This window comes from Lagopus muta, chromosome 8 (genome assembly GCF_023343835.1).
Source record: "Lagopus muta isolate bLagMut1 chromosome 8, bLagMut1 primary, whole genome shotgun sequence".
In the NCBI taxonomy this organism is placed as follows: domain Eukaryota; kingdom Metazoa; phylum Chordata; class Aves; order Galliformes; family Phasianidae; genus Lagopus; species Lagopus muta.
In genome coordinates this window covers 36,570,127-36,584,870 of record NC_064440.1, presented here as the reverse complement: position 1 = coordinate 36,584,870, position 14,744 = coordinate 36,570,127, and the positions used below count along the sequence as shown (strand labels likewise).

The following is a 14,744-nucleotide window of genomic DNA, read 5'->3' as shown; positions in this document are numbered from 1 at the left end:
GCAACATGGCTTGGGCCAAAGGTTCCCAGGTCACAATCTTGTTCTAGGGTATGCATTACTTTCTACCTTAACTAGCACCCTCAGACCTCATAAATGAAATTGGAAGGCCCCTACAAATATCTCCACATAAGGAAAGGGCTAGCACTACCCAAGAAAATAGAAGCTAACATGCAACCCAAAAGAACAAGAAAAAAGCTCACAGCACATAGCTGCATAAAGGCCATCCAAAAGAAATGTCACTGTACATTTATCACTGATCTTGGTCTGATTTGTACAGCTTAGTGGAGGCACCTCATGACACGCACAAAATGAAGTGCCCACTGCAAAGGATCAGTTGTACTGAAGAAAAAGATAAACCTTAACCTAAGGAAAATTCAGAGACAGAATTCAGTTTAGGATAAAGATTCCCTGTTCTCAGTGTTCAGGCAGAGCACGTATCTCAGGACAGCAATCAGAGACCTGTGACAATACTACTGTTTGCACTTGCATACTAGAAGCAGCTGCTGAAACACCAGGTGCTTTCTTTTTCACCAGAACAACTGAGACACAAAACACTTAGAATGAAATGCAGCATAACTTACTAAACAAAGTGCAAAATTTTAAACACTTGGAAAGCAAGCATAATATCCTACATAACACGCCAAAAACAAGGATGCCACCTGTGTGAACAATGTGATGAAATGTATTTTAGACTTACTTTCAAAAAATTTCATACTTCATTCTAAAAAGTACTTTAAAGAGATCTATTTTGTAGACTGTGAGTTACCTCAGAAACCTCAACTACACAGAAGACAGCAACTCAGGAAACAGACTAATCATCCTTAGCCTATATTTAGTGCACATTCCAGATTAAACAGTAAGCATATACTTCAATATTGGTTGACTGAAAAAAAAAAGAACATAATTTCTTAGAATACAAACAAAGCTTTGGTGTTTAGACAGTTAAAACAGTATTTTTTATCTTTACCTGTTGTCATGACAATTCCAGCAAGGACTTTTCTACGTGCATGTGGAGAAGTGAAATTTTCTGTCAAATCACAGAATTTATCTACAACCAAGCGTGCAACAGCATCAGCTAAAACCTGTTGGATCACACAGAAATGCACATTAGAAAATTAAACAACCTTTAAAAAAATACAACAGTGCTATGTTATAAAGATCTGCATTTTTGAATGATTCAACACAACAGATTAAAACTGCTAGCATTGTTCATTTTGAAACTAGGCAAAGATTTTGATGCATCTTCAGTACATCAAGGAGGGCCAGGCGTAAATTTCAGGCACACTGAACACTCTTTATATGTCGTAGAGTTCTGTGTGCTTCACACCTTTTAAAACAGGGTCACACAGCCCTAAGACAAGCATCAGAGTATCTAATGTTCATGATATTATGAACATCTGAGGCTTAGCAGAACTGAATAAACAGATGGGTCAATATTTTCATGCTCAAACCTCAAAATACATCATTTCAGCATCAACACTGGACTTGACAGGAAGAATTAAGTGTAAAACCCAGCCTCTTCAAATCGACATGGAAACCTTTTATAACAGTCAAATGAACTACCTGGCTACTACGTACTAAGAATTAATTTCTTTTCAACAGTGGTTAAATTTTCTTCTTTTTTAAAAACAAGATACTTGCAAATTTAAGAGAGGCACTTGTATAGCATACCTATGTCAAAATTAGGAAGACTTATCTCTTTCACCTGAAGGAAAACTTGCAAATGGAGAATAAACTCTGGAAGAATTCAGGAGACTGTGTGACTTCATCTTCCCAGAACAATCAAGAAATTAAGAAAATTCCAAGTTTAACTGGGTATTGTAGACTGGGGATAAAAACATATGCTTAAAAAATACAGAAATCTCATCTCAAACTATTGGAAGAAGAACCCAATGCATTAAATTAGACAGAAGAAGCAAAAGAAATGGTGTAAAAACTGAAACAAGATTTGGTGACACACCAGTTTGGCTCTTCTTGCCGTGGATAAACCGTTTCATCTCTATACCAGTAAGTGAGGGTGCTGCTTTAGAAGTCTTAACCCAAAAATGGGAAGACAAAAGAAAACTTACAGCATACCTGTCTAAATTACTAGATTCTGTATTCTGTGGATTGCCAGAATTTTTTCAGGCACTGGCAACAACTGCCTTATTGTTGGAAGAAAGCAGGAAATTCACCTTTGGAGGACAACTGACCCTCACCAAGTAAAGAATATGCTTTACTCAGAAGGCAGAAAGGCAGCTAACAGACTCCAGGATACTGAAATATGAAGCCATATTAATAGAAAGAGGTGATTTAGCTATAGTCACTGTCTATCCTGAATCCTGCCTCCTTCTTTTTGAAGGGAACTGAAGATACAGTGAACATTATGTGGAACATAATTGTTTAGATTTAATCAATTATCAAAGACCAGGTCAGACTTACAAGATATACCCTTAAATAAAGCAGAAATATAGTTTATAGATGGATCCTCTAGAGTGGTACATGATAGATGATCTAATGGTTTCACCATCATCAAAGAGACAGAAGGAAAAGCTGAGGAAATGGGATGTTTGTCTGCTAATTGATCAGCTCTAACTTGTAAATTACATGCATAAAATCAAGCACTAAAAGTGTTACAAAGAAAACAGTGAACTATATATACAGACTTGTGATATGTGTATGGAGTCAAAAATTCAAAAAAAAAAAAAAAATTGCGAAGAAAGGGGTTTAATAAACAATAGAAGGAAGGAATTGTCCCATGAGGCATTGATTAGACAGGTTTTGGAAAGCTTGTTATTATCTGAGAAAATTGCCATAGAGCACGTAAAAGGGCACCAAAAAGGAAACCGTCTCTGATGAGAAGACTAAAGATGTCTTGCAGTCAGAAATGAAAATGAATTAGAACTACTTCACAGAAAGATTTGGGAGTCTCATCTTATGAGCTGCTTTTTGGATTACCAAACTGTTCCCTAGTTTGAAACTAAAAATATTTTCCTCCAAAACTATATTTGGGTTGCCTTCCTCTGTATCTTCTCTCAGACACCAGAGACTGTTTTGGTAGATAACTATTAATAATAATGTAGATTGGATCAATTATATTTACTACAATTTGCAGAGGTCCATAAATTATACTAGAGATGCTATAAAAGATTGCAGAACAATTAGATGCCACTAGTAAGATAGCATGGGAAAATAGGATAGCATTAGACACGATGTTGGCTGAAAAGGGAGGAGGTTGTGTGATGCTAGGCGGTCAGTGTTGCTCCTTTATTCCTAACAATACTGCTTCAAATGGCATCATAATTAGGACACTGCAAGGACAAACCACTCTGGCCAATGAACTGGCAGAGAATTCAGGAATAGACACTTCACTTACTGGATGATTAGAGTCTTTGTTTGGTAAATGGAAAGGAGTAGTAGTATCCATACTTATATCTTTGTGGTAGCAGGGGTTTTAACAGCAGTTGGCTACTGAACTATCCGCTGTGTTAGAGGATTGGTCCAGTGGCTAATTGAAACCACCCTATCTAAGCAGATGTCAGTAGGGCCACCACTGTAAAGATGTTGATGTTATGGGAAGAAGTAGAAAATGGTGATCAGGACAACCTCTGCACAGAAGAGAACTGGAAGTCACCTACAGGACCATGCCTTAATAGAAATTGCAAAAAGCAGTAGTTGTGTAAATAAAAGTAAGGGGGAATTCTGGGAGACAATATATTGTTTTTGCAGAAGAAATAGAATGTGATACAAAAGGGACATATCTCGGAATCCATGATACCAGGTAAGTGTTTGTCTGTGGGAAACGGGTATTCTTGAGAGATAGAAGTCTGTGAAAGAGTTAAAATGCCAGCCAGATTTTCCTGTTAGCTCTAAAAATGACATCATTTTTAGAGCTAACAGGAAAATCTGGCTGGCATTTTAACTCTCCTGCCTTGGGAAGATTGCTGGAAAGGAGGTGGGGGCAACCAAAGGTAACATCTTTAAGACATACATCTGTATCCAGAACTGCACAAGAAGAAATAAACTTATCTGGCAGATACATGGCAGGATAAACTGGAGAGGCAACTAATTTGTGGATTTTGCTTACTTGGTGAGACAAAGAAAGATGGACTTTTGTCAACTACCTGCAAAGGGGATGCACACATGATATGCAAACAGGAGAGAATGTGACCCTGGAAGTAGGGGAGGGACACAGTACTGGGAACTAAGAGATGTAAGAGCTTTGTTTCTTTACAGTGGGCACTTTTGCTTGCAGAACACCTACCACTGCAATTGCAAAATAAAATACTGTTTAGTGAGACTCTTGCCTGAGCCTCAGCTATTGGCTTGCGAGTGCTTCTCACAGCTTGAACCTCCACTGCCATACCACCACCACCTGACTCTGATATCTGGTAACAACAAACAAGGCTGAGGTACTTAACTTTTTTGCCTCTGATAACTCTGATAACTGCTTGCCACACAGCCCTCAAACAACTGGTTTAGTAGCAGGGAACTAGGGAAGCAACATCCCTCCCACTGTAAGTGAAGATCAGGTTCGTAACCACCTGAGGAACTTGAACATCCACAAGTCTATGGGTCCCAATGTGATTCATCCCAGAGCTGTGGGGGAATTGGCTGATGTAGCCACAAAGCCACTCTCAGTGATATCTGAAAAGATGTGGCAATCAGGTGAAATCTGTGGTGACTGGAAAAAGGGCAACATCACATTGAAATTTTGAACAGGTAAAAAGAATGAACCTGGGAACTTTCAACCTGTCAGTCTCATCTCTGTGCCAGGGAAGATTATAGAACTGATCCTCCTGGAAGCCATGCTAAGGCACATGGAAGGCAGCAAGGTGATATCAAAGAACCAGCATGGCTTCACCAAAGGCAAATCCTGCTTGACCAACTTAATGGCTTTCTATGATGCTGTCATTGCATCAACAGACAAGGGAAGAGCCACTGATGTCATCTATCTTGACTTTAGTAAGGCCTTTGATGTGGTACCCCACAACATCCTTCTCTCCAAGTTGGAAAGACAGAGATCTGATGGGTGTACTGTTCGATGGATGAAGGACTGGTTGCAAGATTGTACCAAGAGAGTGGTGGTCAATGGCCTAATGTCTGGAAGGGGATGGTGACAAGTGGTGGGCTGCATCAAAAGCTGTGCAACCAGCAGGGTGAGAGAGGTGATCCTACCCCTCTGCTCTGTGCTGGTGAGACCTCACCTGGAGTACTGCACCCAGACAGAGTACAGGAGAGACACAGACCTGGTGGACTGTGTTCAGAGAAGGGCCACAAAAAAGATCCATGGAATGGAACAGTTCTCCATTGAGGACAGGCAGAGAGAGCTAGGGCTGTTCAACCTGGAGAAGAGAAGGCTGCAAAGTGACCAGTCAAGTTAAGTGGCCTATCGGTATCAAAAGGGGAGCTACAGGACAAAAAGGGACAGACTCTTCAGCAGGGTCTGTGGTGACAGAAGAAGGGAAAATGGCTTCAAGCTCAGGATGGGTAGATATAAAGAGAAAATCTTTTATGCTAAGGGTGGTGAGGCACTGGAACAGGTTGCTCAGCGTTGTGGTTGATGCCCCATCCTTGGAGACTTCCAAGGCAAGGCTGGATCAGGCCCTGGGCACCCTGATCTAGCTGTGGTGTTCCTGTGCATTGCAGGGGTGTTGGACTGGATGGCCCTCAGAGGTCCCTTCCAACTCTAAGGATTCTATGATCATAAGCAAACATAATAAAACAGGAGGCATTACTTCCAAAGCAGCCCTCATACAATATATTTAATACATAAGTAACAAAACATTTTAATTCTTAATATTTTTATTGAAACTTTTTAAAAAAGAAAGCAATAAAACAAACAAAAAAAACACGTGGGATGTTTGACTGTTTTTGTGAAACTAACATGAGTCTACTTCAGTGGCAGTGGTTGCAATTCTTAGTGAGGTATCAAGGGGTCCATCAGAGATTTCTGATGAAATATTACTCATTCTGTGCTTCATCCTTGTCAATTAATCACAAATGTATGTACTGCCAAAAAGCAATGAAATGAATAAGGTGTGATTGCGAACTGAGAAACATTTTCGCTATTAAGAGAGGTCTTATGGAAGTCTGTTAAGGAGACATACAAATTTTTTTAGTTGAATATACAATTGCATCTCTATAGATTCCACCTGAAAATTTTAACTTAATGTATTTATACTGACAGAAAATGAAGTTGCAAACATAAATTGATGATTTTTTTGCAATCCTGAAACCTATCCTCAAATTCCCATATCAAAGCAGAAATCAACGCTCACTTTTTTCTCTGTTCACAGAAACACTGACTGTGTTTAGCCAATGTATCAAAATGCACACCAGTGTCTGGTTGTTCCTGAATGCACACCTGGGGCCAGGTTGGGTCACTTGACAGGGTTGCCGCCTTTATAGTGTGAATTGCCACACTGCAAGCTGTACTGGGCCACAGGTCCAACATGTCTGATTTAATGCCAAACCAGACTCTTAAATGTTCTGATGATATTAACCTGAATATGTTGAAAGATACAGCTGTCATTTGCAGAAAAGAATAAAACCCGAAGTCCACATTTTATGGCCCTTTAGTATTTGCTGTGACTTATGGCACAATACAGGATATCTTGCTTGAGTGGAATGGGAGGTAAAGCAAGATGGCTATCAGTTTACAAAATCTAACTGGCCATAAAAATATTTTCTTTGTTTTGGAGAGGTAAAACCCTACCATGCAGGACTGACAATTTCTCCCACTTTAACACACTAGCTGAGAAGGTAATAAAAGCTCAAGGCCAGATTTTCAGCAGGTTATCTTCATCTGCTCCATGGTACATGACAAAATTCTTGCCAGGTTTAAGTCATTTTTTGAACAAAGATATTTTCCTTATTGCAGGCAAGTCTTTCACCACTCAAAAAAGGTCAAACTGTAAACAAGATTGCTTAGCACAGACTGGCTGTAAATGTTATAAATCACAGGACATTGATTAATCCGCTGTGCTGACCAGAAAGCAATACCCATATCTATTTTATGAGGTGATGTCTAATATAATGACCTCCACCAATCTTCGATAGCTTACATGTGTATTTCCACTTTTGATTTCCTCCAGAGAGCCTGCAGCTACCAGAAGGTGTATAACTACTGACATGCAAATTTTCTCACACAATCACCATTATCAGCATTTTGTCTACGAATTAGTACAAATCCCACCCTCATTTACATTGCTCCTGTACTCTCCAATGTTTATGATTTCAAGACAATATCCAAATTTAACATCGTTATGCATACTAACCACAGAAGAGCAATCATTGTTAAAAAACAAACAACAAATCCCATAAATGAAGTAGGACCTCACTGTGGCCTTCCAATATTTGAAAGGAGCATATAGTAGACAGGAGGGGGAACAGCTGCTTACAAGAGTGCATAGTGATAGGATAAGGGGGAATGGTTTTAAACTGAGACAGGGGAGGTTTAGGTTGGATATTAGGAGGAAGTTTTTCACCCAGAGGGTGGTGAGGCACTGGAACAGGTTGCCAAAGGAGGCTGTGGATGCCCCATCCCTGGAGGCATTCAAGGCCAGGCTGGATGTGGCTCTGGGCAGCCTGGTCTGATGGTTGGTGACCCTGCACATAGCAGGGAGTTGGAACAGTATGAGCATTGCGGTCCTTTGCAACCCAGGCCATTCTATGATTCTATGATCTAACACAGCTCCTAAAAAATCACAAAAGCTTAAATCCTTGATTATTCTCTATAATGTACCAGACCATGATTTAATTCCAGTAACTTCACAGTCAATTATAAATAAAAGATAATAAAACACAATGACATGTAGGAAGTCAACAATGTCCTAATTATAAACTGATCAAAAGACTCAAAATCAATAACTGGCTTTGAATTGGGTCCATACGACAGACCACCAGCAGCCTGCATAATCCAAATTACACCTATAGACACTACAGATCTCTGTTTCATACTGGAGCAGCCTTTATGGGGGTGCAGTAAGACAGGTAAAATGTAAGCTGGCCCTAAGTTATGATTTGGTGTACACAATATGGGTATCAAGGTCAGTTTATGACAGCTGGGAGTTGTAAATTGTTTGCATGTTTTCTTTGTTATTTAAACTTATAGTGCTGGTCTCTAATGCCCCATCAGGGCAAATGAACGCAACAACATTTCTGCATATCATGCACAACCTACCTACAGCAACAGCCCACCTGTGACACGGCACTCTGAGGCAACAAACAGTGGTTCACAGGACTAAGAATGCAGGACAAAACCTCACAAAGCAAGAAAATCAGAAGTACCTAGCATTGTCACACGGTCCATTAAAGTCCCTTACTAATTTGTTATACATCTGCCAGACAAACATCTTTAAGCCCATGGAACAACAAAAGAGTGAGCTGAGAGGGAATATAATGATTTATCCTCACTTTGGACTTACAAGTTGCCCTGAACAATTCTGGTACATATCACTTCTTATTCTGTTCTCCTTCTTATTGCAGTTCAAATTTTAACCATTTTAATGATTCATGGCAGTGAAAATTTTTGGTGTCTGATGCCAAATACACCTATAAAAGCTCTGTTTTAAAAGCAGTCTTTAATAGCTAAAGAAATCACAACTACCTGCAACAGCATAACCTTAGATTTCAAAAAGGAGGAAACATTCATCAATAATGCAATACTGTACAAGATTATTAAAAAAAATTGAGAGAGAGCATTTAGGAATTTCTTAAAACGCATATTGTCCATGAAACTACAGGAAACAACACACTTAAAATAGTCACATATATTTATACTCTTTTAACTTGACATTATTGAATAATGTTGAATCAAACTAATACAATATTTTAAATGAAATTTAAAACGATATTTTAAAGATAGCAAAGGCCAATGACTTGAAACTATCTTTAAAACAAACAGAAAATTGCAAGGAATTCACAGGAAAGTATATGAATTTAGGCAGGCAGATAATATCCTTAAAAAGACCGTATCGGTGTAATAGAAAGAGGGTGTTAATTATTACTGCACTTATACAGGAGTAAAGCAAAAGCAAACAAGTGAGAATTTTTCATCATTAAGAATGTAAGAATTATGCCATTCCAACTTCCTTATATTTTTTGGTCTCTGTCTGGTATGTTTGTTACCTTCCCTACTTGTGCATTGATACAAACACCTGAGCTGGCAAGAAAGTAGCAAGAATGGCAGAGAGAAATCCAGGCTTCTCAGATTTATTCCAGCTGCTTACATAATACATTTATTTATTTGATTTAAATTAATTCTCATCCACATTTATTTGCCTAAGTAATTTGCATATAGTCATTAATTAATTTTATTAGATGTCAGTTATTTAACCACAGATTATGGACACGAGTGTTGCCGGTCTGACTTTCATTCAGACCCTGGAAATGAGTGATGGCTTCGTTAGCCTCATCTGACCTGTCCTTGACTTCTATGATTCAACTCTGCTAACATCAACAATTTCACTTTGCAGAAGATAATTTTCTGCTCTGGTAAAAATGACTGTGTCAGATAGCAATACCACCTGAAGCATTAATGCTGACTTGAACTCCGCCGGCTGCCTGAGACAAGTAAACCATGGCTCAATCTTTGCTCAGTGCAAACAGTAATGTAAACTGATGTCAAGCTGTGCTTTGTGCCCTATTACATGGGATGATAAAGGCTGAAAGCATTAGCAACAAAACCTCATCTCCATCCAAAAGAATAGGAATGTTGCACACAATTGTCGGAAGCCACAAATGGATCAACTAATGTAGTGTGCGTATTTACAAATACATGTATGTCCACACAAACATGCACACATACACACTCATCCATACAAGCAGAATAAGCAGAAATGTTGAAGCTGATTCAAAACAATTCATCTTGGCTATTTTCGGTAATCATCTAAATGTGCTGGCAAACATCAAAGGATTTCTCACCTGTGGCAAATGTAACTGGAGCCCCTCACTAGGAATGGGCTGTCGAGATGGAGTCTGGTCCAGCTGCATGTTAAACAAGGATGCCAGGGCTGACTGTGCAGCCCGAGCTTTCGCAAGCTTTTTATTCCTTCCCGATCCTTCAAATGTTTGCCCATCCACAGCGACAGCCATGACAAAGTTTTTGGCATGGCTCTCCCCGCTCTCTGAGAGAAACTCATACTTCAGGCCTGGCCGGAGCTCATTCAGGATCATTACAGGATTCTTCCCACTCGTGGTCGGGTATGGCAACGATGCAGGGAGAGGCAACTGAGTAAGGCTACTTGCCACAGCAGCTGATGGCAGACCATACTCCCTGCTGGAGCCAAAGGAGCCATCCCCATTGGACCCTAGGTAAAAGGAAGCATCAGAAGGAACTGGAGTTTCAAATCCATTGAAAAGCGTGTCAGGAAAGTCTGCCTGGTCAGAGGTGAAGTCCGTGTTGACAGAGAGAGTCCTCCCCATGGCCAGGTGTGCTTCTGATGCATTTGGGAACTGGACAAATGACCGCAGAGCCTTCTCAGCAGCGTGGAGCTTGGCTTTCTTCTTTGTGGGGCCAGAGCCCTCAAACACCTGTCCGTTAACCTCAACAGCCATCACAAACATTGGGGCATGAACTGGCCCCGTCTGGGACAGCAGCTTATACTGTAAACCAGGTTTGATCTCATTAAGTTGCATCAGGGCATTCTTTGGCAAAACAGGACCTGGTGTTTTCTTCCTCTTCTTAGGGCGAAATTTGGAGTGGCCATTGTTGCCTTCCTCCAAAGGCCGCTTTCTGCTGCTGCTGCTGCTGCTGCCACCATTGGAGAGCTGAGCCCCCTCCCCGGTGCCCTGTGCACTGCCATCCTTGGGGGGAACGTTGTCCATGTTGCGGTTTTCTTTAACATCAGTGCTGCTTGAACCTGCGGTGCCCAGAAAGAGTAACTTACAATGCCTTTGTTGCAGGATCTTGTAAATGCAAAATTTATAGATTCCTTTATCTCTCTTTGTAATTGGTTAAGTGATGTGTGCTCACAGATCAAAGCTTTTGCAGCATAAATGGAGAGCAATACCTCTTAATAACAAAGAACACATTCAAGACTTTCAAATTTGCTCTTGATACTTTCATACAACAATAAAACACGGAAGCTTTTTTTTCAACAAACTGATGCTGAAATAAAATTTTTACTCATAAATTACATTTGAAGTGAAAAATGCCTTAAAACAGAAAAACATTGTATTATTTGTAGGATAAACTATCAGTAGTAAAATAAAAATGGATATTTCAGACCAATACTAGGAGATTTACATTTAATTATACTTTATTCTTATTTTATTCATATTGCATTTCTGTCTCACATGATTTTATTTGCTCAATTCAAGAAATAACATAAATAAAATCTGAGTCATGAAAAACAGAGCAGTTCTTTGTTAGCTAGGCACCTTGACTGAAAACTGTATGTTTTGCTTCTCTGTAGCTATGCCATATTCTCCAAATTCAATCCTTTTTTTGCTCTTCCCAGTCTTCAACAGAGGCTAGCATAGAGCACAGCTCTTCTCACAGCAACTCTGACCCTTTAGCAGCATACACTGAACACAGCTGTTAAAAAATCCTGCGTCTAACTTAGGCTGCACCAGAAAACTACTATACATATGTTTTCACACAGCCTTTGATTGAGAAACCTTTTTTTGCCATTTACATGCAGTGTTTAAAGTTCTTGCAAAGTAAAAAACTGCTCTCTCAGATTTTAAAATAAATAATGAAGATTGTCTCTTTAAGACTACACAGAACACAAAATGTGTGACAAAATCTACACAATCACAATGATGCTATTTTAATGGGGAAGAAAAACAATGTGGTATTGCAGCATTAATGATTAATGCAATGATTTATTTTCTAACTAGAAAATTGGGGCAGTGATAATGTTCGATATATATTTCAAGAATTACACTTGCTGTAACGGGAAAGATCTCATTTTTACTCTGATTAAAAAAAAGAATGAAATGACTTATTTGTGCTTTATAGCAACATTCATGAATGAAAAGGCAAATTTACTTGGTCAAGTGTTTCTAACTCTTCTGTTCCAAGACTTCAGAATATCTAGTACTATATTAAATTCACAGTGATAATAGGAAATAAATATTTATTGAAATTGGAGCAAATGAAGATGGAAGATCTCTTCTCAACAAATTTCAAATCATGCTTTCTTAAGCATTCACTACCCTGCACACATCACTTAGCCCAGCTTACAAAGCTGATGGAATAGTTACTAAATTTTCATTTATAACATCCTCCAGCAAAAGCTCGATAGGTTACTCCTTTCGGTGCTCAAAGAGAAAAAAAAAGAAAAAAGAGAGATGAAAAAAAAAAATCCTAACGTAGAACATCTTTTGTTAGATTTCAGTAGTGTAACAAGGAACTGTACAGTATTTAACACTGAATTCCAGTCAAATACTGTACAGAAACATGAAACATTCTTGAGTATTTCATAGCTAGAAATCTGCTAAATTTAATAAAGAATCTCTTGTAATATTCAGCCACAAATTATACTGTCTGCAGAACATGCTATGTGGAGACACAACAGTCAATACAGTGTTCATGTTTATCTCTCCTTACCTTACTACAGTGAAAGAATTTAAAGAAAATAGAACAAATTTTTTTAAATTTCCTTACATTGATTTTTCACCTAAAGTTGTAATCTTCAGAAGTTATCTAAAATTATCTATAACAGTGCTTTTCAAACATTGTTCTTACTAGAAGCAACATAAATTTCCTGCAGAACAACGTAACTTTTCAGCTAAACAGATTTCTTCATTCAGTTAAAGCCAAAAAACAGCTTCTGTTTGCATTTTCCTCTTTATAACGAGTGTCTGTGGAAGCCACGTAAGGAAAATACGAGCTGAGCAGACAGCAACTGAACATACAAAGAGAAGTTTTATTTCCAAGTTCAACAGCTGGAGGAACTATTTAGTCAATTTCGTTACACAAGTACTGGAAATCATGTCCTGTTAAAGAGGGAGGATTTGCAGGGGGCAGGAAAGAAACTTATATGCTTACTTTGGTTTAGAAAAGAAAAAGAAGGGAAGAAAACTGCTCCTTGCCTGCAAGTTACCAGGCATGTTAACTTTAGAGAATCTGTAGGGTGGAAGAAACTAGGAGAGAGAGCAAGTGGGGAGCAAGCAGCCAGTGTCAAACTCCAGACACTATGCAAGTAGGCAAATTTTCACATCATTAAGATGATCCAAATCAAAACCCTGCACATGGTGGAAAGAAAAAGTCTTTCTCTGTGAACCAGAGGGCTCTGGTTTGTTTCATCCCATTAAGTGCTGAACTGGAAGAAAGAACATCTGTTTTCCAGGATAAGGGAGAAGATTTCCTTTCAGAACTTTCCTTTAGTCCGTCCTGCTCAGCAGCTGTGAGTTCCCCTAATTACCTTTGGGCTGAAAAAGAACTGACAGGTTAGTCAAAAAGTAGTATTAGCTGCGACCACCTGCTAAAGTCAGAGAAGTCACCTTTCATACTCTTTCTCATATTTAGACATCCTGAACTTCCTCCATTCCAGCTCCTCCCTGCTGTTCAGAAAGGGCTCTCATTCCACCAGGCCTCTATTGCAAAGCCTTATCATGGTGGAGGACTTCAGAATGGGCTTACTACCTCATCTAGCTCAAAAGCTAACTGACTGCCTGTGGGGCCAATAGCAGACCTCAAAAGAAGAGTAAAACCAGAATCAAGACCCCAGCACAACCGCAGAGAAATCTCCAAGCTTTCAGGGTGCTACAGCTCTTGAAGTGTCCTTGAGGGGGCATGATGGGGAGCTGCAGATGTCTTTTTTTCCCCCATTTTTTCCAATTGCTTTTCAAGACCATACATACTCTTGGTATCACTTCTGAGTTTCATTATACACTGAATGAGAACATATCCCATTGCTTGCTTTGAATCCCCATCCGCTAATCTCACCTAATATGTTGTTTTAATTTGTTGATTTCTATATGTTATGGTTCTAATAACAGCAATGCTCCTGATTATGCATGTATATCAAGTGTTTCAACCTTGTCACCCCCCATCCACCACTTTTTGAGCAGAAATCCATTGGGTGTTAAGGAGCAGGACACACTGTAGATTTACCTTTTTGCCGTATTTTGCACTCTTTTTTGTTCTGTTAACACTTTGTTTTAGAGACCATAAGACTCTGAGATGTCTCCCACACACTTCGAAGGGAATGAGAAACCCTGAAATCTCTGTCTGACTCAGGATTCCATGAAGGTAGGAGCAGCAGTACTTAAAATTCTGCTGCTCTACACCAGAGTACACAGAAGGCACTGACCATCACTCCATGCACTTTCTAAAACACAGCTCAGCTCATTTCATGTGTCTGATTTGGTGTGCTGCCAGTATCACAGCTAAAACAAGGCAGGAGAACTGAAATTGTAAATGTTAAAACATTGTCAAGCATGTACAGTAATTAGGAGAGGTCTGATGGGAAAGAAGATTACCATCTGAACTATTAAAAAAAAAACAAACCTCTCCATCCAGTAACAGACATTTTCCTTTTTTTTTTTTTTTTTTTTTTTTTCCAATTTCTTGCAGTTGACAACGAGATTACGTACACAGTCTTGATAGATCTAACAAACAAAACACAAGATTTATAAAAGTAACTAGTGCTATATTTTATATATGTACATGTATGCTGGAATTCAAGAAGCATCCGGACAGTTCTCAGACATACGGTCTGATTTTTGGGTGGTCTGACATGGAGTTATGAGTTGGATTCATCTTTATGGATCCATTCCAACTTGAGATATTCTATGATTCTATATATGTA

The 14,744-nt window shown here is 39.1% G+C and overlaps 1 protein-coding gene across 11 annotated transcripts in view; it reads right to left on the bottom strand.

The window, feature by feature from the left end:
- The window catches only part of ADARB1 (adenosine deaminase RNA specific B1), a 146,312-nt gene that overhangs the window by 22,688 nt on the left and 108,880 nt on the right, over positions 1-14,744 (bottom strand). For all 11 annotated transcript variants that reach the window (XR_007378445.1, XR_007378444.1, XM_048952509.1 and 8 more), the window contains 2 exons: positions 9,907-10,844; positions 968-1,082 (listed from right to left, as the gene is read on the bottom strand). Coding sequence is in view for 9 of the 11 variants with exons in the window: in XM_048952509.1 (XP_048808466.1) it covers positions 968-1,082; positions 9,907-10,844 (1,053 nt within the window). In the remaining 2 variants the exon portion in view is untranslated. The remainder of the gene's footprint in view (positions 1-967; positions 1,083-9,906; positions 10,845-14,744) is intronic.